The sequence below is a fragment of the Ovis canadensis genome, chromosome 3 (genome assembly GCF_042477335.2).
Source record: "Ovis canadensis isolate MfBH-ARS-UI-01 breed Bighorn chromosome 3, ARS-UI_OviCan_v2, whole genome shotgun sequence".
NCBI lineage: Eukaryota > Metazoa > Chordata > Mammalia > Artiodactyla > Bovidae > Ovis > Ovis canadensis.
This window is the reverse complement of record NC_091247.1, coordinates 24859180-24882784: the sequence shown is the minus strand read 5'-3', so window position 1 is coordinate 24882784 and position 23605 is coordinate 24859180. Positions and strand designations below refer to the sequence as shown.

Below are 23605 nucleotides of genomic sequence, written 5' to 3'. Positions count from 1 at the left end.
ATAAACTTGGTGAGCTTGTTTGTTTGGTTTAATTGTGGTCTTGCTGGATCAGCCCAAACAGGGAAGTTCCACAGTCCCTCTGCTAACTCCTCTGTGTATGTCGAGTTTCCTGCCGGAGCATCCTTTGTAAAAACAACACTCTACTTCTGCACACCTCCTGCCTCTGTTTATCCGTACAGGGTGGGGTAACCGATCGCTAACGGAGGATCTCCTGCTCTCCCGGTTTACGCTTCCAGAGAATTTCCAGATCCGCAATATAATTCTAAGCGGATGTTGCGTGAAAATGAGCCGTCAGAATTCATTCTGATCAGCTTGGATAGGATTTCAGCCCTTCCTTCCTTCCTTTCTTCCCTTCTTTCTCTCTCTCTTTCCCTTTTGCAACTGGAGTCAAGTTGATTCAGCCACCAGACACTGGGTGGCTTCAGACACTTTCCCTGGGTGGAAAAGGTAATTTGAGAAATTTAGGGGAAGAGGCTGGGAAGGAGGATGCTTACTAAGCCAAACGGGTGAATCTATTCATTTTTCTTTCCCACCAAATGTCACAGCTCCATTTCCAGCAAAGTAGTCAAGACCAGTGCTTTTGACATGACCGTGAACAGGAATGAAGTCAGTTAATGTGTTCAGTGAGCACTGGGTGCCACAGCTGTGAGTGTGAGCCCGTTTTACTACCAAGAGGAACAACGTTTAGAATATATTCAGGGCATTGAAAGTGATCCCTCTGTTTTGTCCGTTTTGTGAAAAGGACAAACTTATTTTGTGGAAAGTGTTAGTCTCTTAGCAGTGACTCTGTGACACCATGGACTGTAGCCTGCCAGGCTCCTCTGTCCACAAAATTCTCCAGGCAAGAATACTGGAGTAGATAGCCATTCCCTTCTCTAGGGGATCTTCTAAACCCAGGGATAGAACCTGAGTCTCCTGTCTCCTGCATTGGCAGGCAGGTTCTTTACCATCTGAACCACCAGGGAAGCCTGACCCGCACTTTTAACAGGAGATGAGCACGCCCCTTAGTGGAGAAAGTACTTAACTGCAAGCTCTTACATTTGCCCAAAGAAAAGCTCTTGGTTGTGACAGAAATACATAGATTTAGTATCTCTGAAAGCCAACTGCTTATCTACATTGGAAAGTTATCGTGACAATTAAATGAGATTATTTGTGGACAGCGCTTAAAATGGCATTGAGTGCAGGACTGAGAGTCAGCAACTGCTAATTCGGAGAAGTTGATGGCACCCCACTCCAGTACTCTTGCCTGGAAAACCCCATGGACAGAGGAGCCTGGTAGGCTGCAGTCCATGGGGTTGTGAAGAGTCGGACACGACTGAGCGACTTCCCTTTCACTTTTCACTTTCATGCATTGGAGAAGGAAATGGCAACCCACTCCATTGTTCTTGCCTGGAGAATCCCAGGGACGGGGGAGGCTGGTGGGCTGCTGTCTATGGGGTCGCACAGAGTCGGACACAGCTGAAGCAACTTAGCAGCAGCAGGAGCTGCTAATTAATTGTGTTTCTCTGAGAATGAGGATTTGGGAAGCAGGGGGCTGAGTGACGTCATTTTGGGAGTCTTCAGGGCCCTCTGTGCCCGCACTGATTCCTACCAGGAAAGATGAATGAAGAATAGTGGCCAGGACTTACCTGGGACGGAACCCACTGCCAGCCCACCTACTCCAAGGCCAAAAGCAGTGAGGACCACTTCAGAATGCAGGCCTTCTTGCCTTTCCAGAGCTTTTGTTTCACAGAGCATCCCACATTGCAATTCCACCCCCACTTGGTGAGGAGACACTATTCCTTTGCCACCTCTGTCCTTGACCTTGGACTTCTCCCAGCTCAGCTTCCCAGTGATGCTGAGACAGCTCCACAAGTCTCCTTTTGTGAAAGTGACTCACTGGCCAACTCCTCCTAGCTGCAGGAGGAGATGTCTTTTTCAGAAGTTAATTTGGGCATCACCGAGGCTGTATTTTGCTCTTCTGATGACTCAAGTTTTCTTTCTTTTAATTGACAGACCTAAGATGTGACCCCTAGGAGTCTGAATCCAGTTACATCTTTATTAGACTAGATGTGAAAGTGGAGGGTACAAGTTTCCTTCCCTCTCCCCTTCCTTCTTTCTTTTCTTCCTTCTTGCCTTTCTTCCTTCCATTCATTCCTCCTCCTCGCTCACATTTGCCTCCTCTCCCACTGGCCCTTCCTCTTTCCTTCCCTCTTGCTCTAAGGTGATGCCCAGCACTCCAGTGAGAGGTCCTTGGATAAAGACTTTGGCACCCACACCTTCTTCTGTCCACTCACTTTTCCAAGTATTCGGAAATATGCATTCCCTGAACGGCCTATTTTGTATTCAAACATGAGTCAGTCCCGGTCCCTGTGTTGTATGGATTCATCCTTTAGGATGAGAGGCAGACAGGTAAACAAGAACGGCAAGACTGAGGGAAGGTGCTGGAAGAGGGCTCCCAGGGGGGCGGAGGAGCAGAGGGCAGGCCCCTGCCCCGGACCAACCCCAGGCTGGCACCAGCAGTGGCGCCGGCCCCTGGCTGGTGGTGGACATAAGTTTGCTTGGCAGAGAACCATCTTTGTAGCAGTTTTAAATGCCACCTAGGAAGACTGGTCCCACCACTTCATCATAACCCGAAGATGGATGTGCCAACAGGTCTCACGGCCAGGCCTCTGCCCAGCTGTCACTCCAAAGGCCTCTCTTCTCTATCCACAGAGAATGTCATTTCAGCCACGGGGGACTTGGGGCTTCCCATCCTCCCAACCCCAGACCTCTGCAGCCACCAAAGGCCCACTGACAATTGAGTAAGCAACTGTCCTCCCACTCCACAGCCCCCTCCTGCAGGAAGCCCTCCCAGGTCCTTCCAGCCAGAGGAGTCCTCTCCCCTCTTCCACCCTCTTCCCGGATACCGGTCACCACTAGAACCTTCCAGCCTTTGTAGCCACCTCTCTGTATTTGGCTGCACTGGGTCTTCGTTGCACGCATGGGCTTCTCCTGTTGTGGAGCACAGGTTCCAGAATGCCCAGGCTCTCCAACTGCCTTGCTGCATGTGGGATCTTGGCTTCTCGACCAGGGATTGAACGTGCACCCCCCGCATCGGGAGGTGAATTCTTAATCCCTGGACTGCCAGGGAAAGCCCTTGATAGCCACCTTTAAACATGGTTTCTCTCTGCTGCCAGGCCACTGCAGGGGCCATGGCTTATGTAGCTCTGGTCTTTAAGAAGAGCAGATGTTTGCGCCTTTACTTCTCTGACTATGCGCCAACGTTCCTGTCCTCTGTTAAGGGCTGTGTTGAGTATGGAGGCTGGACCACTGATTAATACCTGCCTTCAAGAAGCTCAGGAGACACATAAGAATGTTATATTTTGATAGAAATATTTACAGGATACACAGAATGTATATATTAGGACCAGAACAAGGAAGAGGTCAGGTCTAACTTGGGAGCTTGTGACAAAGGAGAAGAGGGGTGTTGGATTGGGTGGAGGTGGGCATTGGCTGAATCAAGTCACATGTAAAGTGAAAAGTAGGTGGATAGATCACTCAGCAGAACCAACAGAGTTTTGCCAACTACCCAGAATCTTCAATGTTACTGGTAATTTCTAGACATGTTGAAAGAATTCATTACTTGTTTCAACTGCCATTTCCTGGGCAAAGTAAGTAGATTTCCAAAGTCTCAGCAGTTAACAGCATCATTTCACCATCTCTTGGAATTTTTTTGAAAGTCAGCAGACATAGCTTTGGTGTTTTCAAGTTATCCCCTACCTACTCCTTCATGTTACAGTTTTACTATTATCGTCATTGCAGTGAGACCTGATTTGGGCTTCAAGGGCTGGGTAGGTCGTCAGTTGCTTCTGGAATTCCAAAGGAAAAAAGTTTGAATTAAAGATCACATTAGACCTTTGAATACACGTGATAGGTGAAACCCAGCTGCCTAAGCATTACCTTATTAGGTACTTTGGGAGCCACTTTATCTATGTATGAAAATTAGTTGTTGTTTAGTCCCTAAGTCATGTACAAGACTCTTTTGTGACCCCAGGGACTGTAGCCCAGCAGACTTCTCTGTCCATGTGATTTCCCAGGCAATGATACTGGAGTGGGTTGCCATTTCCTTCTCCAGGGCATCTTCCCAACTCAGGGATCAAACTTGCGTTTCCTGCATTGGCAGGCGAATTCTTTACCACTGAGCTACTAGGGAAGGCCCTAGCTGTAGTTAGTGCATTTGCATACATCATGATGTTTGATGCTTCAGAAATATACAAAGACTTGAGAATAATTTCTCTTGGATCATTTAGGCATTCTACCTGATTTCTGAATTACTGCTTTTTCTCAGAGGTAAACTCTGGAAGCACTCTCTGTCTGCAGCAGTGGCCAATTTCCAGATAGCATGTTGCATTCTCCATTGTTGGGAAGCTGTCCTCACCATCCTTCCCAAATAGCTGGAAATCCAAAGGGCTCCATGGACCAAGACCAGGGAGGCTCTGTGGAAGAATAGTCAGCACACAGTTCTGTTTCTTAAATGGAAGTCTCACCCCGTTTCTAATTAACTTAGCTCCTGGTGTGACTTTAGGTTGCCTGAATACATTTTTAGAAATAGCTGGACATTCTCATTACATTAAAACCTCAGGATGCTGGAGCAAGGAGGAGTTTTCCAGGTCATCTAGCCAGTCCTAGAGGGCTATAGACCATGAGGATGAGACTCAGAGCTAGAGCTGGGGGGTGGGGGCAGTGGGAAGGGGATGATGACCCTCCGCAGGGTCTCATGGTGAACACGTGGCTGAAAAGAGATTAGGACGAGAGGCAGTGACTTCCTGTACCACTCCAGTGGGTGGGCTACCCACTCCAGTATTCTGGCCTGGAGAATTCCATGGACGGTATAATTCATGGGGTCGCAGAGCATCGGACATGAATGAGTGACTTTCACTTTCACAGTCACAGTAGCTCCCATGACCTTCAGGCCCTGGTTACACAGGGACCGTCTAACCCACTCAAGCACCAAGCTGCATTTCTTCCCAGGAGTGTCCTTGCTTCTGCTTTCTGGATTCAGAGTTCCTATGTAATCAGTCCTCAGCAGATTCTCCTGTCTCTTCCTCTACTTTTCCCCCAAAACACAGTTTCTGTTTTAGAGGTTCATCCTGTTCCTCACTGGGACCAGGCTCACTGACCACGTACTTTCCCATCCCCTGGAATGACTACTTCTCCCTTTTTGTTATCCAAATAAGAGTATCTGACCTAACGTACACACTCCTGTAGTTAAAATGGAAAACAACAAGGGCTTACTGCACAGCACAGGGAACTCTGCTCAATGTTAGGTGTGGCAGCCTGGATGGGAAGGGAGTTTAGGGGAGAATGGACACCTGCATATGTATGGCTGACTCCCTTCGCTGTTCACCTGTTGAGACTATCACAACACTGTTAGTTGGGTAGCCTTTCCCTTCTCCAGGGGATCTTCCCAACCCAGGGGTTGAACCCAGGTCTCCCACATTGCAGGTGGATTCTTTACCAGCTGAGCCACAAGGAAAGCCCAAGAATACAGGAGTGGGTAGCCTCTCCCTTCTCCAGCGGATTCTCCTGACCCAGAAATCGAACCAGGATCTCCTACATTACAGGCAGATTCTTTACCAACTGAGCTATCAGGGAAGCCCTAATTGGGGTTCAAACACAAACTAAAAAGTTCAAAAAACAAACAAAAGAAAAGACTGACCGAAATAACAGATGACCTGAGAGCCTCTCCTTCCATGAGTCTAGCAGAAGAAACGTATGTTCTATGGGAGGAGAAGCTCCAAGGGGTCATGGGAGTTGTGTTTCTGAACCGATGACTTCATTCACTCTAGGTATGGAGTTCCTATTGTGTGTCAGGCCCTCGTCTAGGAGCTGGAGGGTATATATCAGTGGCGATAGCGATTAAAAAGAAAAATGAAAACAGTGAGTGGCGAGTCGGGTGAAGTATGATGTTGGAGAGGTTGGTTAGATTGAGCTCCACCAAAAAGTAAGCCCTGAACAGAGGCCTAAAGAAAAACCATGCAGACATATTGGGGGAAAGCATCCTAGGCCTAAAGATTAGCAAAGCTCCTGTGTCAGAAACTCATGTGATAAGTTCAAGAGTGAAAAGAGAAAAGGCCAGAAGCAGTGAGTAGCCAGCGATGGAATGAGGAATTGCAGGCGATGAGCTACCTTGTGGAAATGTCACCTCAGGCCTTGGTGACTATGATGAGAATTGTGTATTTTATTCTAAGTGAAGGGACTTTACTTAGAGGAGTGACATGATGAAACTTAAAAATATATATATTATTTTCAATTTTTTTTTAATGGGAGGATAATTGCTTTACAATATTGTATTAGCCTTTGTCGTACATCAACATGACTCAGCCACAAGTATACATTTGTCCCCTCCATCCTGAACCCCCCTCCCAAACCCCCCACCTCCCACCCCATCCCACCCCTCTAGGTTTTTACAGACCACTGGGTTAAAGCTCCCTTTATCACACAGCAAATTCCCACTTGCTATCTATTTTATGAGTGATTAGAAGCTGGGAAATCTTTTAAGAAGTGAGTATGATACTCCTGGCAAGAGATGGGATGGCTTGTGGTCTGGTCTAGGACTCTGATAACACCTTTATGTCCGAGAGATGTTCAGATTCAAGCTGTATCTTAAAAGGAAAGCTGATGGGATTTGTTAGCTTAGATACGGGGTGTAAGAGAAAGAAAAGTCAAGGATGACACAGATGTTTTTAGAATGAGTGTCTGAAGACATGGAAATGCCATTTACTGAGAGAAGAAGAACTGGAGAGAGGGCAGATTCCTAGCAGAAAAATAACAACTTTAATTTTGGATGTGTGACATGTGAGGCGTCTGTTAGAAGTCAAGCAGTTAATCAGATAAATGAGTCTGGAGTTCAGGCAAGGGGATCAAGGTCAAGGTGACAGTTATAAATTTGGAAGTCATCAGCATACATCTTCTAACATGGTATTTTAAGCCATCAGGTATTAATAGTTGTGTCAGAAAGGGAAATTCTTCATGGCCAGAAGGGCAGCACTAAGACCAGTGACTAAAACAAGAAAAATAATGATAGTAACCATCTAGTCAAGGCTGTGGTTTCTCCAGTGGTCATGTATGGATGTGAGAGTTGGACTGTGAAGAAAGCTGATTGCTGAAGAATTGCTGCTTTTGAGCTGTGGTGTTGGAGAAGACTCTTGAGAGTCAATTGGACTGCAAGGAGATCCAACCAGTCCATTCTGAAAGGAGATCAGCCCTGGGTGTTCTTTGGAAGGAAGGATGCTAAAGCTGAAACTCCAATACTTTGGCCACCTCATGCAAAGAGTTGACTCATTGGAAAAGACTCTGATGCTGGGAGGGATTGGGGGCAGGAGGAGAAGGGGACGACAGAGGATGAGATGGCTGGATGGCATCACTGACTTGATGCACATGAGTTTGAATGAACTCCGGGAGTTGGTGATGGACAGGGAGGCCTGGAGTGCTGCGATTCATGGGGTCGCGAAGAGTCGGACACGACTGAGTAACTGAACTGAACTGAACTGAATAGTATGCTCTCAGTCGCTTCAGTTGTGTCCGACTCTTTGCGACCCCATAGACTGTAGCCCACCAGGCTCCTCTGTACATGGGATTTCTCAGGCAAGAATATTGGAGTGGGTTCCTGTTTCCTTCTCCAGGGGATCTTCCCGACCCAGGCATCAAACCTGAGTTTCCTATGGCTTCTGCATCGCAGGTGGAATCTTTAGCACTGAGCCACCCGAGGAATTATGGCAACTACTATTAATGCATCTGGCCATTTATATATGTCGTGTCATTATTTCTAAAAACCAGCCTTGAAGAGGTTGAAATCATCTCTGTTTTACTCATATTGAAGCTCCGATTCTGGGAGGGTAAGTCAGTGTTGTTAAATACATTGATTAAGACCACCCAGCCAATAAATAGTTGAGCTGGGATTCAAACTCAAGTTCGTATTTTTGTTGCTATGCTCAACATCACAGCTCAGTTATCTTTGAGAAAGACACCTTAGCTCAGTATTTCTGTCAGCTTGTCCCCCACCTTTGAGGAACTTGTCCGGAAGATGGGGCCTTTCAGATGCTGGGTAAAATACTGCATGTCTAGGCTGTCCTCGCCAACATGGAACACACACTGTAAAGCAAGGAAAAGAGAACAATTTGAAAAAAGAGAGGATACACCAAGAAGATAAGTCACATGCTCTTAACACATCTGAACACTGGCCACAGTTTAAGCCAAGATGTTACCCTTGATTTCCTTTCCTAGTTCCAGAGATCAGATGACAGTGCCCACCCTACTGGAGACAGGTGGAGAAGGGGAATACAGGTATTTCTTTCACACTGGCTGAGTGTATCTGTCATAGCCTTTCAAGCTTGCCACAGCCAAATGGGGCTTCCCAGGTATCCCTAGTGGTAAAGAATCCGCCTACTAATGCAGGAGATGCAGAAGACACAGGTTTGATTCCCTGGAGGAGGAAAGGGAAACCCACTCCAGTATTCTTGTTTAGAAAATCCCATGGACAGAGGAGCTTGGCGGGCTACGGTCCGTGGAGTCACAGAGATGCAGACACGACTGAGTGGCTGAGCACGCATAGCCAAATAAGAGCTGAATTTTCCACCTAGGAAAGTAAGACCTGAGGGGTGACAGGGCTCGTCCAAGAACCTGCAGGCAACACATGTTATAGGCTTTCCAGACCCCAAGGTTCATGCCCGTTGCACCGTTGTCCTTAAGAAGGGAGAGAAGAGGCTGGATGGAATGCTGAGAATGGCTTGCGTTATCCTCCGCCCCTCCCAGGCTGACGTTCCGAGGACGGCCGGCAGAGGGCGCCACGCCCTCGGCTCTCGCAGCCGGCGGCCTGAAGCCATATTGAATGAGCAAACGTCTGCAGCCGCCTCCGCGAGATGGAAATGTCTCCTTGGCAGGAAATCCGCGAGGAGCACCGCGGGGTTGTGCAAACAGCCTCACAATGTCCGCTTGTGTGTGTGCACTCGGCTTCGCCCGCGTCGCCCACAATGCTCTGGTTTTTTTTTTTTTTTTTGGATAATGGGCCTCTGTGGACCCATAGGCCTTGTCATGCAAAGGGAGTGACCTGTGTTTGTCATAAATGGGCTCTTGTATGATTAATCGCCACGCGAGCGCGCCCGCAGCCGCCGTGCAGCGCCCGCCTCACCTCCTTGCCGAGGCGGTGGTCTCAGGCGCTTTCTTCCCTCGCTCCAAAGCAGCCGTGCAGAATTTATGGCTAAAAGGGAAATGACTTGTTTGCATTGTGGTTGCAGTTTTTTTCATATGCTAGACAGGAGGTGCCGAAAACGACCATTTGTTTCTGGAGGCTAGCGGCATGCCGGATGCTTTCCTCCTTGCTTTCTGTACATTATCTCACTCAGTAACGACACTGGGAACTCTTATGATGTGCATTTTAAAGATGAGAAAAGCTCAGATTCAAAAGAGTCGAAAACCTAAGACTTCCTTGGTGGTCCAGTGGCTAAGACTGCACTCCCAATGGAGGGGGGCCCAGGTTCAATCCCTTGGTCAGGGAACTAGAGCCCTCATGCAGCACTGAAGACCTGGTGCAGCCTAAATAAATACATATTTTAAAAATAAGCAAACAAAAGAGATTCCCCAAAAACAGAAGAGTACAGGACTTGCCCAAAGTCTCCACAGTCTGTGCGGTTGCCACTGAAGGACTCCTTTTCTTTTTCAGCGTCTTCCACTGTCCATACACTTGGAACTGTCTCCCGGCCTGACCGCCCATAGGACGGAATCGGCGATTTTAAAATAAATGAGAGATTTCTACTCTTGAGTGTCAGCATGTGTGTTGTACTTCCTGGAATCATGTGAAGAAACATGTAGGTCTGAGCATAGGTGCCTTTTTCTAAGAAGGCTGCTTTTCATCAGATTCTCCAAGTCATCTGTGATCGTAAGACAACAGAGTCGAGCCCCCCACAATATCTCTGTTTGGGGAAATGCTTATTTTCTTCCACCTATTCCTCTGTTAGTCACCTAGTCGTGTCTGACCCTTTGCAACCCCATGAACCTTATGGACTGAAGCCTACCAGGCTTCTCTGTAGGCAAGAATACTGGAGTGTGTTGCCATTTCCTTCTCCAGGGGATCTTCCTGACCCAGGTCTCCTGCATTGTAGACAGATTCTTTACTGTTTGAGAAGGGGATGACAGAGGGCGAGATGGTTGGATGGCACCATCGACTCAATGGGCTTGAGTTTGAGCAAGCTCCAGGAAATTGAAGGACGGGGAAGCCTGGCGTGCTGCTGCGGTCCGCGGGGTCACAAGGAGTCAGACATGGCTGAGCGACTAAACAACAATTCCTCTGTTGGTCTTGTGTGCAGCTGACAATCATATGGTTGTACATATCCAGTGACTCCTTACGGAAACCCCCATTCTGTTTCAGTAGCCATCAGTGCAGAGTCTGTGTGCCCGACCCCTGTTTGGAGTTTGAGTGGGGAGGGGTGAAGGGGGAGAGGAGTGGACTGGGAGGAGTGGGGTAACATTCTGAAGATGAAGAAGACATAGCCCTTGAAAGAATTCACAGCAAGGCCAGGAGGTCAGGGAGGAGGTTTCTGGGAGGAAATGTTTGATTTGGGCCTTGAAAGATAGGACCTCCACAGGCTGAGGGGAGGGGAAGACTTAACAAGCAAAGGAAGCAACATGAGCCAAAAAAACAGAAGCAAGAACGAGGCCAGAGCTCTGGGCACCATCTGTGTTCTGATGTGACAAAAGTCGGATGTTCCGAGGAGCTGAAACTTGGAAGAGCGATTCAGATCAGGTTTCAGTACCAGGAGAAAAACTGCACCCATCTAACTCTGACAGTCCGCTTGGGAAGTGCTTACACTGGAAGTGCTTTTCTCCTTTCACCCGGCTACCCAGTGTCCCTCCAGGCCAGGGTGTCACCTTGAGAAGCAGCTCCCTGTAGGGGAGGATCTGTCTCCAGGAACTCAGCACACCCCACCCCTACCCCACCCCACCTTTCCTGTCCCAGCTTACAGTGATGGTCTTCACCCCTTGCTTGGGTTTCAAATGAAAGATTTTATTTTAAAACTTTACTTTGGTTTGCAATGAAGGGTGCTATGAAATCAAGGTACTTGCTCCTTTCAGAAACTGGAGACCAAAGCAGAGCCCCTCCAGCCTCTGAGATTTCAAAGGAGGTTTTTGGCCCTTAGAATGAGCTTGAGATGTGATGGATCCCACCAGCCCTTCCTTGGCTTCCGATTCTTCAGGTTTTCAGTATATGAAGTGGATTTTTTTGACTTGTTGGTACTTCTGTAATTTTTTATATCCACTCCCCCCAACCCTGGGCTTCCCCGATGGCTCAGTGAATAGTCTGCCGGCAACACAGGAAACACGGGAGACCCAGGTTCTGTCTCTGGGGAGATCCCCTGGAGAAGGAAATGGCAACCCACCCTAATATCCTTGCCTGGAAAAATCCCATGGACAGAGGAGCCTGGTGGGCTATAGTCCCTAGGGTGGTAAAGAGTTGGACACGACTGAGCAACACTATAAACTATAAAACCCCCCAATAAATTTGAACTGGGAAGTAATACCCCTAATGCTTTGACATTCGAGTCAATTCCAAAGTCTGCTTTGGTGCACAGGTTGTTTCTTAAACAACCTCTGTTTAAGAAAGTTCAGGGTCTGAAACCCTAAGCTTACGAATCAGGTCAGTCCCTGACTCTGGGAGGGGTGGGACTCTTCAGGGGGCTTTCACTTCCCAGTAAGACCCCCATCTATGAGCCCCATGCCTGACGGTGCCCTCATTTGAGAGGTCGTGTTTTACCCCCTGATAGTGAAGTATGGTGGAGAAGGCAATGGCACCCCACTCCAGTGCTCTTGCCTGGAAAATCCCACGGATGGAGGAGCCTAGTAGGCTGCAGTCCATGGGGTCATGAAGAGTCGGACACGACTGAGCAACTTCACTTTCACTTTTCACTTTCCTGCATTGAAGAAGGAAATGGCAACCCACTCCAGTGTTCTTGCCTGGAGAATCCCAGGAACGGGGGAGCCTGGTGGGCTGCCATCTGTGGGGTCGCACAGAGTCAGACACGACTGAAGTGACTTAGCAGTGAAGTATGGAGGCAAAGAGACCTCAGGCACAGATGTGTGGACCAGCTGCCTATGGAATGAGAGCCAGCCAGACAGGGACTGGGACTGGGGGAAAGCCTTTTTTTTTTTTTTTTAGGCTGGATTGTGAGATTGCAGAAATAGAAGCAATTTAGTTCACCAGTGTGCATTTTACACAGGACATTTCCTGTAATGGGCACAGAGTCTGCTGTGTAATCCGAGGTGCTTGGGGTATCCGGTGTTGGGTTGGCAGAAAACAAGAAAGAGCCTGAGATAGTGACCAAAGATGATGGAGAGAGATTGCACCAGGAGAAGGGCTTAGAGAAGTGTCAGGGCTCGAGCCACTGTGGAAAGTACCTAGATAGAGTTTGGTGAGAGACTGGGTTTAAGGTGGGCAGCAGATGCAGAAATCTTGGGGACACTCGGGTTGTTGGCTCATAATTCATTAGGCAATGGGGTATTTCTTTGAACAAGGAAGGAGGAGGACATTGGGGAAGAGCAGAACTTAAGGATATCAGGGCCTTTCCCAAATTGTTATGCTTGCAGGAAAGTCCCTTAGAGTTACTGGCCTGGAGTTGAGGAGGCAGGTCCAGTTTAGGGCTAAAGGTTGAGAAGTCTTCTGCGAATGAATGAAAATCACAGTCCAGGGGGTCTCACCTAGGAGCAGGAGAAAAGGTGTAAAGGACAATCATTGGAGACAGACACTGAAAGGTTAGATGGAGCAAGCGGAGACTGAAGGCGAACCACTCAGAGATGAGGGGGTGCACGGAGGTCCTCCAGCATCTCAGGGAGGAGGGCTTGGCCAGCAGTGCGCAGGGCAAGACTTGTCCTCAGCCCCAGCTCTGAGTAGCAGGAGCCTGGCTCCTGTAGGTTTAAGTACCCGAGAAGCAGTTCTGGGAAAAGGAGATCTGTAATCCAAGAGAAACTCAAGTCTGTTTAATCTAAATAATTTGCCCATTACAGCAGCCCAAACTTTGGGCTGCAGCCCAAACTTTGGGCTACTTCCCCGAGTTCCCTTTTGGGTTCTAGAACTGAAGCGAAGCCATCTGAGAAAGGGAATATATAGCTTTCCCAACACCACTGAGTCTGTGGAAGGCATTTCCAAGACTAGAGCTCAGGGCCCTGGGCTGCTGCAGGGGTCACTCTCCCTTTGAAATTGGGAAGTGACCTGGGTGGCCTTCCCTGGTGATTCAGATGGTAAAGAATCTGCCTGCAGTCCAGGAGACCCAGGTTCAATCCCTGGATCAGGAGGATCCCCTAGAGAAGGAAATGGAAACCCACTCCAGTATTCTTGCCTGGAGATTCCAGTGGACAGAGAAGCCTGATGGGCTACAGTCTTTGGGGTCGTAAAGAGTCCCACACGACCAAACAGCTAACACTGCTACTGCTGAGTGGGCTACGACTGTCAGCCTTCTTTCTAGGAAAAGGGAAAGCTCATTAAGCAGGCTCCCCATCACCAGGTTCTTGATTTCACAAGTGGAAGGGAACAAATTCACTAACGATGCCCCAGTGGTGGGCCGGTCCATAATGAAGCAGGTTGATTGTTTCCATATTCACTAGTACTGGAAATTGGGGCAGAGGGGAACACATTGACTTTCATTCCCTAAAAAAGAATCTAATTTTGCCCTCATTTCTTGGAGACTTTTTGCTGCTGTAATATTGATGTTTATGGGGAAATTAGCTCTGATGAGGTAATAGTCTATTTTAGAAAACTGAACTCAGATATTGAAAGGACTATTTTAAACCTGCGCTTAACCGTTCTGCTCCGTAATGGTCTCTGGGTATTTTTTTGGAGAATTCCCATGGATTGCCTTACAACTCGACTCTAGCAGCTTATATTCCGCTGGGAACGCCCAGCCCTTTTGAGGGACACCGTGGTATTAATGATGGATGAGAATATTCAAGGCATTTTCCCATTTGAGTGCCATTACTTGTGGTGTTAAAACGTTTCAAAAACACATTTTAGCCATTAACTCATTTTTATTGTCAGATGAAAGTGCTTAATAGACTCACTCTAGTTTCCCTCCTTCGTCTTGGAATGAAATCATCTGTTGGATTCTTGGCACCACACTCGGCAATGGAACAGAGAACGTTACGAATTCATTGCAGAAGTGGCAGCTGGGGCGGGGAATTCCAGCCCAGCCCAGCTATCTAAAATCGCTAACCTGGTTTAGCAGATTCAGGCTGCTGGAATTTATAGGCTGAACTACTTCCATGCATTCCATTGGTACATTTTTCCCTCCCAGAACAACAGGTGCTTCTAACATTTAAGAAATGTACCTTTCCCTTGGTTGAGAAGTAGTTTTTCAAGCCACCTATTTTGTACCTGATATATTATAGGCTGATAGTCAACCAGTTTTGATTATCATTCTAAACAGTCAGGGAGTATACATGGTGTATGATGGGGTTGTGTGATCACTAGAAGAAAGTATCCCCGAGTTGTGTGAATAGTTGATGTATCGGGGTTGTACTCTCCCCTCCCAGATTGCCACCTGGATGGTTCATGGGAGACAAGCCAGAGGGGTCACTCACTTTTGAGGGGTGGTGTGGGGAGCTGCAGACCTCCTCTGTCACTGGCATCAGCTGCCACCCTGGCTGCTGTGAAGATTTCGCCAACTGTGAACCTCACTGATCAGGTTGAAGAGCAGATTGTCTTAACAGCCCTCCTAAAATCACATCCAGTCACCAGAAACACTCTGAAAGCCAGAACTGGACTTCTTTCCACCACTCAGGTGGGGAAATCTCGAGGCTCCATTGGAATTAGGTCAGACTTCTGGTAAAACTAAGTAAGGCAGGTCCTAGGATGCCCCTGGAGGTACCAGCCTCAGAGCAGAGACCAGCAGCTCAGCTCCCCAGCTGGGCCAAGTAATTGACCAGGTTAATGACCTCTAGTCTTTAGAATTTCATAAACCTGTAAAATTTCAAAATAAACTTTGGGGATTTAGGATGTAACTATCTCTATAATTTTATAAAGTAGATTAAAACACTGTAGCCTAGAGTTGTTTGCATAACTTCAGCTTTCTGCAAGATTCATGCTGTAGCCTTTTTTCCTCATTTTGCTTTGGAATCACTGGACAGGACAATCTTAAGGATTTCTTTGCCAGTGATAACCGTGTGTTGATTCCTGATGCTAAGTGCTGGGCATACGAAGAGGCGTAAAACCAGCCCTGCCCAAGAAGGCCTTACATTCAGAGCTGGGGAGAAAGTGTGTAATTACCATCCACACTGGAGGCCGTGTGACACAGTAAAAACAGCATGTTAGGTGAGCAAAGAGAAGCAGAGCTCACCCAAGGGAGTGGGTTTTGTTTTCTTTGAGTTGGAGTCGAAGAGGAGGGAAGACTTAGGCAGTTCCTTCTGAACGCCCTTATTTCCAAACTCATAATTGAAAGGAAATTCCGGGGAGGCAGTGGTCGAGGCAGTGCTTAGAGGTCAGATAAAATTGGAGTCCAGACTCAGCTCTATGACTTTGGGGCTTGAGAAACTTTTTAAATCTCCAAGATTATTTCTGTATCTCTAAAGTCGGGATAGTAACAGTTGCTTCCTCATATGGTGGTTGTGAAAATTAAAATATGATAATACATGAAAAGCTCTCACTGCTAAAAGCTCTCATTGCTATGGCCTGCAGATCATTTTAAAATGTTAGCTGTCATTCTAATTGTAAACAGAAGGAGCAATGTGGGCAAGGGCCCTGAGGCAACAAAGGCAGGCTGCTTTTGAGAAGTGCAGGGTGTAACGAGTGCTGGGCCCACTGGCCCAGAGGAAGAGAGGAGACAGAGGAACCGGCAGAGGCTGTGGGCCAGGTTTCCTGGACCCAATGCACCCATTTGCATGCCTTGTATCCCGCGGGTCCTGCAGAGTCTTGGAAGTATATTAAGCAAGGAAGGAACACTGTCAGATTTGTGTTTAGAAAGCTGGAAATGAATGGGCGAGAGATAAGACTGGAGGGAGAGAGCGAAAAAGTTGGCTTAAAGCTCAACATTCAGAAAACGAAGATCATGGCATCCAGTCCCATCACTTCATGGGAAATAGATGGGGAAACAGTGGAAATAGTGTTAGACTTTATTTTTTTGGGCTCCAAAATCACTGCAGATGGTGACTGCAGCCATGAAATTAAAAGACGCTTACTCCTTGGAAGAAAAGTTATGACCTACCTAGATAGTATATTCAAAAGCAGAGACATTACTTTGCCGACTAAGGTCCGTCTAGTCAAGGCGATGGTTTTTCCTGTGGTTATGTGTGGATGTGAGAGTTGGACTGTGAAGAAGGCTGAGCGCCAAAGAATTGATGCTTTTGAACTGTGGTGTTGGAGAGGACTCTTGAGAGTCCCTTGGACTGCAAGGAGATCCAACCAGGCCATTCTGAAGGAGATCAGCCCTGGGATTTCTTTGGAAGGAAAGATGCTAAAGCTGAAGCTCCAGTACTTTGGCCACCTCATGAGAAGAGTTGACTCATTGGAAAAGACTTTGATGCTGGGAGGGATTAGGGGCAGGAGAAGAAGGGGACAACAGAGGATGAGATGGCTGGATGGCATCACGGACTCGATGGATGTGAGTCTGAGTGAACTCCGGGAGATGGTGATGGACAGGAAGGCCTGGCGTGCTGCAATTCATGGGGTCACAAAGAGTCGGACACGACTGAGCGACTGAACTGAACTGAAGACTGGAATTAGGAGGATCAGTCTGGGGGCTCTCTGTAGGGTGCAGACAAGCTCTGCTGGGGTCTGAATTAGGATAATCTAGACAAGGAAGGAGAGAAGTGTGTCCAATGCAATGAATCATTAGTGGGGATGTCCTTGTTTAGTAGCTGTTTAGCATGTTCTGGGGAGACCCTACTGGCATGGAGCAGAAACTCTCCAGGGGCAGCGACACACTGCACCTTATATTTTAATGTCGTTAAAAAAATGAACTTGATGTCCCATTTACTTTTTGCATTAGTGGACAGAGCAAGAGATTGACAGTCAGGACACCTCTCTTCTGAACCCTTCTTTGAACTAATGTCCTGGGGCAAGTGCTGTTTCTTAAAACAAGAGCTTTAAAAAGATGGCTCCAGTTCTAATGTGTAATGTGTTCTGATGACATTTGGGACTTCCATCTGGATGACTTTGAAAAGGACATTTATTGTACCTGATCCACAAGTTCTCATCTGTAAGATGGGTCCAATATCACCTTCCCTGCCTTTGATACATGCTCATGTTGAGGATAAATGAGTCCAGAAACATCTTTGATAAAGATATGATGTTATATAAATATATGTAATTGGGTATTTGTGATTTGTCTGGGGCTTATGGTGGTTCAGACTGGTAAAGAATCTGCCTGTAATGCAGGAGGCTTGGGTTCTATCCCCGGGTTGGGAAGATCCCCTGGAGGAGGACATGGCAACTCACTCCAATATTCTCACCTGAAGAATCCCGTGGACTGAGGCACATGGTGGCCTACGGGTCATGGGGTCACAAAGAGACATGACTGAGCAGCTAACAGTCTCATTTTCACTATATGTTGATGACTATGTTACAGAAAGATATTAGGCTCAACAGAACTTCTTAATCTCCAAACTATGGAGTTATAGATAAAAGAATCTAAGTCTTTAATTTCTTAAATTTTTGTACCAGGGATGCTAAAAAATTTGTAGATGCTGGAAGGTATTGGCTCACTCAAAATGCTAAGAAAACCCATCTCTCTAGTAGAGGCATTGAGCCTTTACCATCTTAGACCTTAAGAAAAATACTAGCAAATAAAACCATGTAGGGCTGTTTTTCTATTTTTTCTCACTTTCTGTTCTGTATTGATGAAAGGTGGTATTGGCTTAGAAATTCTCCTTTGCAATAGTTGTAGCTGCAAGAGAAATTTTCTGAATGCTTGTTCTCTAATCATGAAAACTGGGCATTGAAATGTTGGTGTGCACAGGCAAAAGTCAGAATTCGCAATGCCCATGCCCTGCACTTGAGTTTTGCTATGTCTTACTTCTAGTAAACACATGTCTTCACCAGAGTTGGCCCCATTTGTTAAAAATCACCTCCGGTTGATTTTATTTGCTTTTACACTCTGGAAATGCAGCTAATCCTATTGTTTATTTATTTTTTTTTCTTCCAAACAAGAGCAGAGTTATAACTAGGACAAAAAAATAATTGCGTGTGTGTGTGTGTGTGTGTGTGTGTGTGTGTGTGTGGTGTCTGTGTGCATGTTTTGCTTCTCTTCTCATTTTTGGAACTGGAGTGTTAGCAGAAAATGACTTCTTTAGGAAAGTCATCATTTTCTACTGAGCAGCCTATGAGCCAACTCCCATGGAAGTGGTTTTAAGCTGAGAGCCAAGAAAGTAGTCATAGAAAACACCAGTATACATCCCAAATCATCACCACTAAGACATGAGCGCCTCCCTTGGCAGAGACACGCGGGCCGTCTTTACAGACACTGTTAACACTCCTACCGGGACTAGAGAGACGCCCTCCTTCAATTTGCAAAAAAAAAAAAAGTGAAAGGATCCATTTCAAAATTGTATTAAGTAAATAAACCTTGAGGAATAAATCTTCTGTTTGGGGAAGTCACCCAATTTGTGTCTGCTGTTCCCTTCTCACCCCTCATCCCCCTGCTGGGGGCCTCCTCTCTGCCATTACAGATTCTCAGGGTCCTTCATGCCTGGGTGGAGTTCACTTCTTCTATGAAGCCAACTTTTCTGGAAGACTCCACCCCGACATGGTTTCCTACAGAAAGCATGAATTCCTCAAGAAGTATGTTTTTCCCTGTACGTGGAGCAAGACTAGTGAGAAACAGGCTGCTTTGGAATCTTAGCAGAAACTGTAGACTCTGTCCCCAGAAAAAGGAGCATAGACCTACAGTACTGTATTATCCTGCAGACACTTTCTGCAGACCATGGACTCTCAGCGTTCTCAGCCAGGGACCTGCTAGGGGTCTGAAGCCCCAGGTTCCTTCTTGTGGGGAAAAGAATGTGGACATTGGGTTCCCAGACCCTCAAGTTCAAATGTGACTCCATCTTTTATTCTCCTGTCATCTTTAGAAATATACTTAACCATTTGAACCTCTTTTTCTTCCAATAAATGAAGACAGTTGTAGCTACCCAGAGTGGGTATAAGGTTTTAGTGAATTTAAGTGTGAAAGCTCCAAGCACAGAGCCACGCACACCATGGGCATTCAATAAAATGTGCATGTTCTTGTCCCCTTGGAGGGGAACTTTTTTTTTTTTTTTTTTTGCCATGAAGGAGATGAACTGTTTCTGTATCTGTTCAAGAAGCTTGTATTGAAATGCAGGTCTTCTAGGTTTCATAACACTACATAAGTGCCCACAATTTTATCATTCCAGACAGTTCCTATTTGAGATGTCAACATCTAGAAATCTAGAATAGTTCCAGTTAACTGACCTTGGCTGTTGTTAGAATCACATCTCAAGATATTTGACCACATCAGCCAACCAGCCTAAGTAACCTTCTGAACAGATAGCACTCTGCAGCCGGCTAATATTTGGACGTATTTCCATGTGTGTTTCAGCCTGTTACTAATTTTAAAGGCTTAACTATTTCCCACCCAGGAACTCTGACAGTAAAATCCTACACAAGGCAGACTTTTAGGAGGAAGCTAAACTCATTCAGGTCTCTGTGACATGTTAATAGCACAAAACTAGGGAAATTAAGAATATTTAACTTCCATTAAGGCATTTTATATGAAAGTCGGGTCTGCTACTAAACAGTAGAATCATCTTCCTGCAAGATTTGCCTTGGGGCCTGAGTTGGAATTGTTCATTAAATTGGAAACACATTGTTTCCTAGAGACCCAGGAGGGTTTGTAAATATTGCCCAGTGGCAAGGATGGACTACACTAGTTGTGAGTTTTAATTTGGCAGAACCTGTCTCACACAGGGCTTTGCTGAAAAATGTCTTAAAAGGAAACACGAATCAAGACAAGGGAGGAAAAAATAAACAGTGACAGAAAGAGCATAAAAGAGGGAAGATTCTTTTGGGCAAGAGGAGCATGGTGTTTGCCTTCTACTGTGTGTCTGTGTACTTGTGCACACATGCCCAGGTGACTCTAGTGATAAAGAACCTGCCTGTCAATGCAAGAGACACAAGTTCGATCCCTGGGTTGGGAAGATCCCCTGAAGGAGGGCATGGCAACCCACTCCAATATTCTTGCCTGGAGAATCCAATGGACAGAGGAGCCTGGTGGGCTACAGTCCACAGGGTCGCACAGAGACGGACATAACTGAAGCGACTTAGTGCACACACACACACACACACACACACGCATGCCCAGATATTCATATACTTCAAGATCAGCAAGGTCGAAGAAGTATATATCCCAATCTTCTGCCCAACTCATTTTCACAATATTTTAAATTTCTACTACACCACCACCAGTGACAGGAAACTCACTATTTCACAGGGCAGATCACCCAATTGTCTGACAACCCTAATGGTGAGAAATGTTTTCACGACATTGAATGAAAGTCTTCCTCGTTATTCCCTCACTGGCTCTAGTTCTCTTCCCTAGAGCCACATGACGCCTCTCTCATCTGTCTTCCATAGGAGAATTCTGAGTAAGTATGTGAAGGCGTTAGGATAATCATCATAATGATGGCAGTGGTCATTATTACATATTGTTTCTTGAGCACTGCTTAGAAGCACTATGCTTTGCATTTTGTATCTTTAACCTCATTAATATCCATGAATTGATGAAATAGATACATTTGAAAAACTTTTTATAGATGAGAAAACAAGCTTAGAGAGTCAGTGCCTTGCCTTGGATAACAGAGCTAACAGGAAACAAAGGACACAGTCCTTCCTGAGTCACAGTCCTTCTAGCTTCACATGAGTGACATGGGTGACCTTGGGTGATATCTGTAAGTGACTGTGAGTACTCTCTCAGAGGGAGGATTATGGAGACTATATTGTACCACCTGCTGCACCCAAGGGAACTGCTTGTTATGTATTTTTATGCATAGCATCCTTTTGGTTTATTCTTCTCTCACCACATCTTTCTTACAGTGGCTTTTTTGTTGTCGTTGTTGTTAATTCCTACAGCAACATAAACACTATCAGGAGCCATGTGCATAGAAAATTACAGCTCTGAGCGCCATTATCCCTCACAAGCTGAGGTGTCTGAGTCACGAGTTAGAGGAATGCCTTCAGCACTCAGCATCAGATCGCAGCTCCATAGATATGCGTAGAGTGAATGAAGGCACAGTGGCCTCCTGAAGAAGAAGAAGGTTTAATGTCTAGAGCTGAGAGGAGAAGACATGTTGCTATTTATTTAAATCAGTTCAGTTCAGTCGCTAAGTTGTGTCTGACTGAGACCCCGTGGACTGCAGCATGCCAGGCTTCCCTGTCCTTCACCATCTCCCGGAATTTGCTGAAACTCATGTCCGTTGAGTCAATGATGCCGTCCAAACTTCTCATCCTCTGTCGTCAATAATAACTACATTTTCCCTATTCTTTCAGGTTGGGGTTGCAGATATGTCACAGATTTGTATTTCTCTGTAGGTTGGATTCACCGTTGCCAATGCCTCAGGCTGCAGTTTCATTGAGAATAACTTTTTGGATGTTATACCTTTTCATTTTTACACTTCATAAAGTACTGATCTCATAACTATTGAAATGTCGAATCACAGGAACCTCTGACTTACCTGGGAAATAGGACCTGTTGTACAGGCTAAAAGGGATTCCTGGGAGTGTAAATCTGTTTTCTAAACTCTTTTCCTTGGGAACTTTGAGAAATTTGCCTTTCTGGATAGGTAATTTAATAATGCCCTCACTGTTCTGCTTGTCCACTGACATGGTATGTTCCCACACCAATGGAACAGAAATCAAGCAAGGATGAAATATTAACTGTCAGGATTCTGGGGATTAGTGAAAGGGAAAGGGGAAAAAAAAAGTTCTAGAAAACACCTGAACTCTGCCTTCTATGACCATTACCCAATTCTTTGAACAATAACTAATTCCTATGTTGTCACTTGTCACCTGGCATAAAAATACTTTCTATTAGGTCTTCTGATGTAGTTATAGGGGTTCAATGGTATTTATGCAAATCATTCAAAAACATTTAACCTTTTAAGAAGTATGTTTTTTATACTGCTAATGGTGTTTGGTTTTGTGTTCCCTCTTCTAGGCTTGCTGGGATGGGAAACCTGCTCAAAGTCCTTACCAGGGAAATTGAAAACTACCCACATTTTTTCCTGGATTTTGAAAGTAAGTTCCAAAAATTAAAAGATTATGATGAAAAAGCTTCACTTTCTTTATAGTTTGTTGATAGGGGAGTTATAAAGATTGTTATGTAATATTTAAACCACATCCAAATGTCTCTCTGCATTTCTCTGAGTCTTCAAAGACCATTTCTTCCTTTCTTTTCATATATTATTTTTAAAAATAAAAACAAAAACCATCTTTTTAATATGATCATGCTTTTCTTTGATTTTAGAAGCAATCAGTTATTGTAAGCCTAACATCAATATCATCATGTATTTTCCTAATAATTTTCATGAATTATTATGTCATAATCCAAAGAAAAATAGTATGCATAGTAATTTACACAGATTAATATAAAGCAGATATCACTAGATGTAAAAGAAAAAGTGATAGATAGCAGAAATGAGACTTAGAGATTTTGTAGTTTTGAGTAATCTCTGTCTGTTCTTTGTGTATTATTCGATAATGCAGAACTGTTTCAGAATTTTGAGATGCAGCTTTCATTTGAAAGATTTTTTTTAATCAAAAACTTTAGGGAAAATGGCTTATGAATCATGACTGAATACATACAGAGATTCTTTCTTATATTGTTCCTTGTTTGAATATTTTTATTAATGAGTGACACATTCATTTTAAGCAAGTGATCTCATGTGTCTATACCTATTCTTGTGTTCTCTTCCTTTTGAATTGCAATTCCACAGTATCAAGCACAGTTAAATGTCCTTTGTCCCAGTAGTCATCATCTGTTGCAAACCTTAATCTACTTTAAATTATAGTTTCAAGTATTTTATTCATATTAAAAATAAGTTGAAACTTCCTTGCATATATATTAAACCTTCTAACAGAGATTTTCTAAGTAAATGCTAGAATAACTTTCTAAGATACAGCAAACCAAACTATGAAAGCTCTCTGGAGGTATCTTTTTAAAACCTTCGTTATGCCTAAATACCTACTTAAAAAGGAAAAGTATTCCCAAAACTCATACATTCTGAAAAAAAATTTTAATGCAAATTATATTCAATTAAAGAGATCTCATTTAACTCAGTTTGCTATTGTTCTTGTTATTTTGCTAAGTTTGGCTGGATTTGATTGGGTGTGGTTGGTTTTGGTTGAGTTTAGCTGAGTTTGGCTGGGTTTGGTTGTGTTTGGCTGAGCTTGTCTGGGTTTGGCTGAGTTTGCTTGGGTTTGGTTAGGCTTGGTTGGGTTTGCTAGGATTTGATTGGGTTTGGCTGGACTTAATTTGGTTTGGCTAGATTTGTTTGGGCTTGGTTGAATTTGGTTGGATTTAGTTGGTTTGGGCTGGGTTTGTTTGTGTTTGGTTGGGCTATGCTGGGTTTGGTTCAGTTTAATAAGGAGGACACC

At 45.2% G+C, this 23605-nt stretch overlaps 1 protein-coding gene across 13 annotated transcripts in view; it reads left to right on the top strand.

Moving 5' to 3' along the window:
• CYRIA (CYFIP related Rac1 interactor A) overlaps positions 1-23605 on the top strand; it is a 102817-nt gene that overhangs the window by 52748 nt on the left and 26464 nt on the right. For all 13 annotated transcript variants that reach the window (XM_069580226.1, XM_069580231.1, XM_069580229.1 and 10 more), the window contains exon 3: positions 22167-22246. In XM_069580226.1, coding sequence (XP_069436327.1) covers positions 22177-22246 — 70 coding nt within the window. In that variant the 5' untranslated portion in view covers positions 22167-22176. The remainder of the gene's footprint in view (positions 1-22166; positions 22247-23605) is intronic.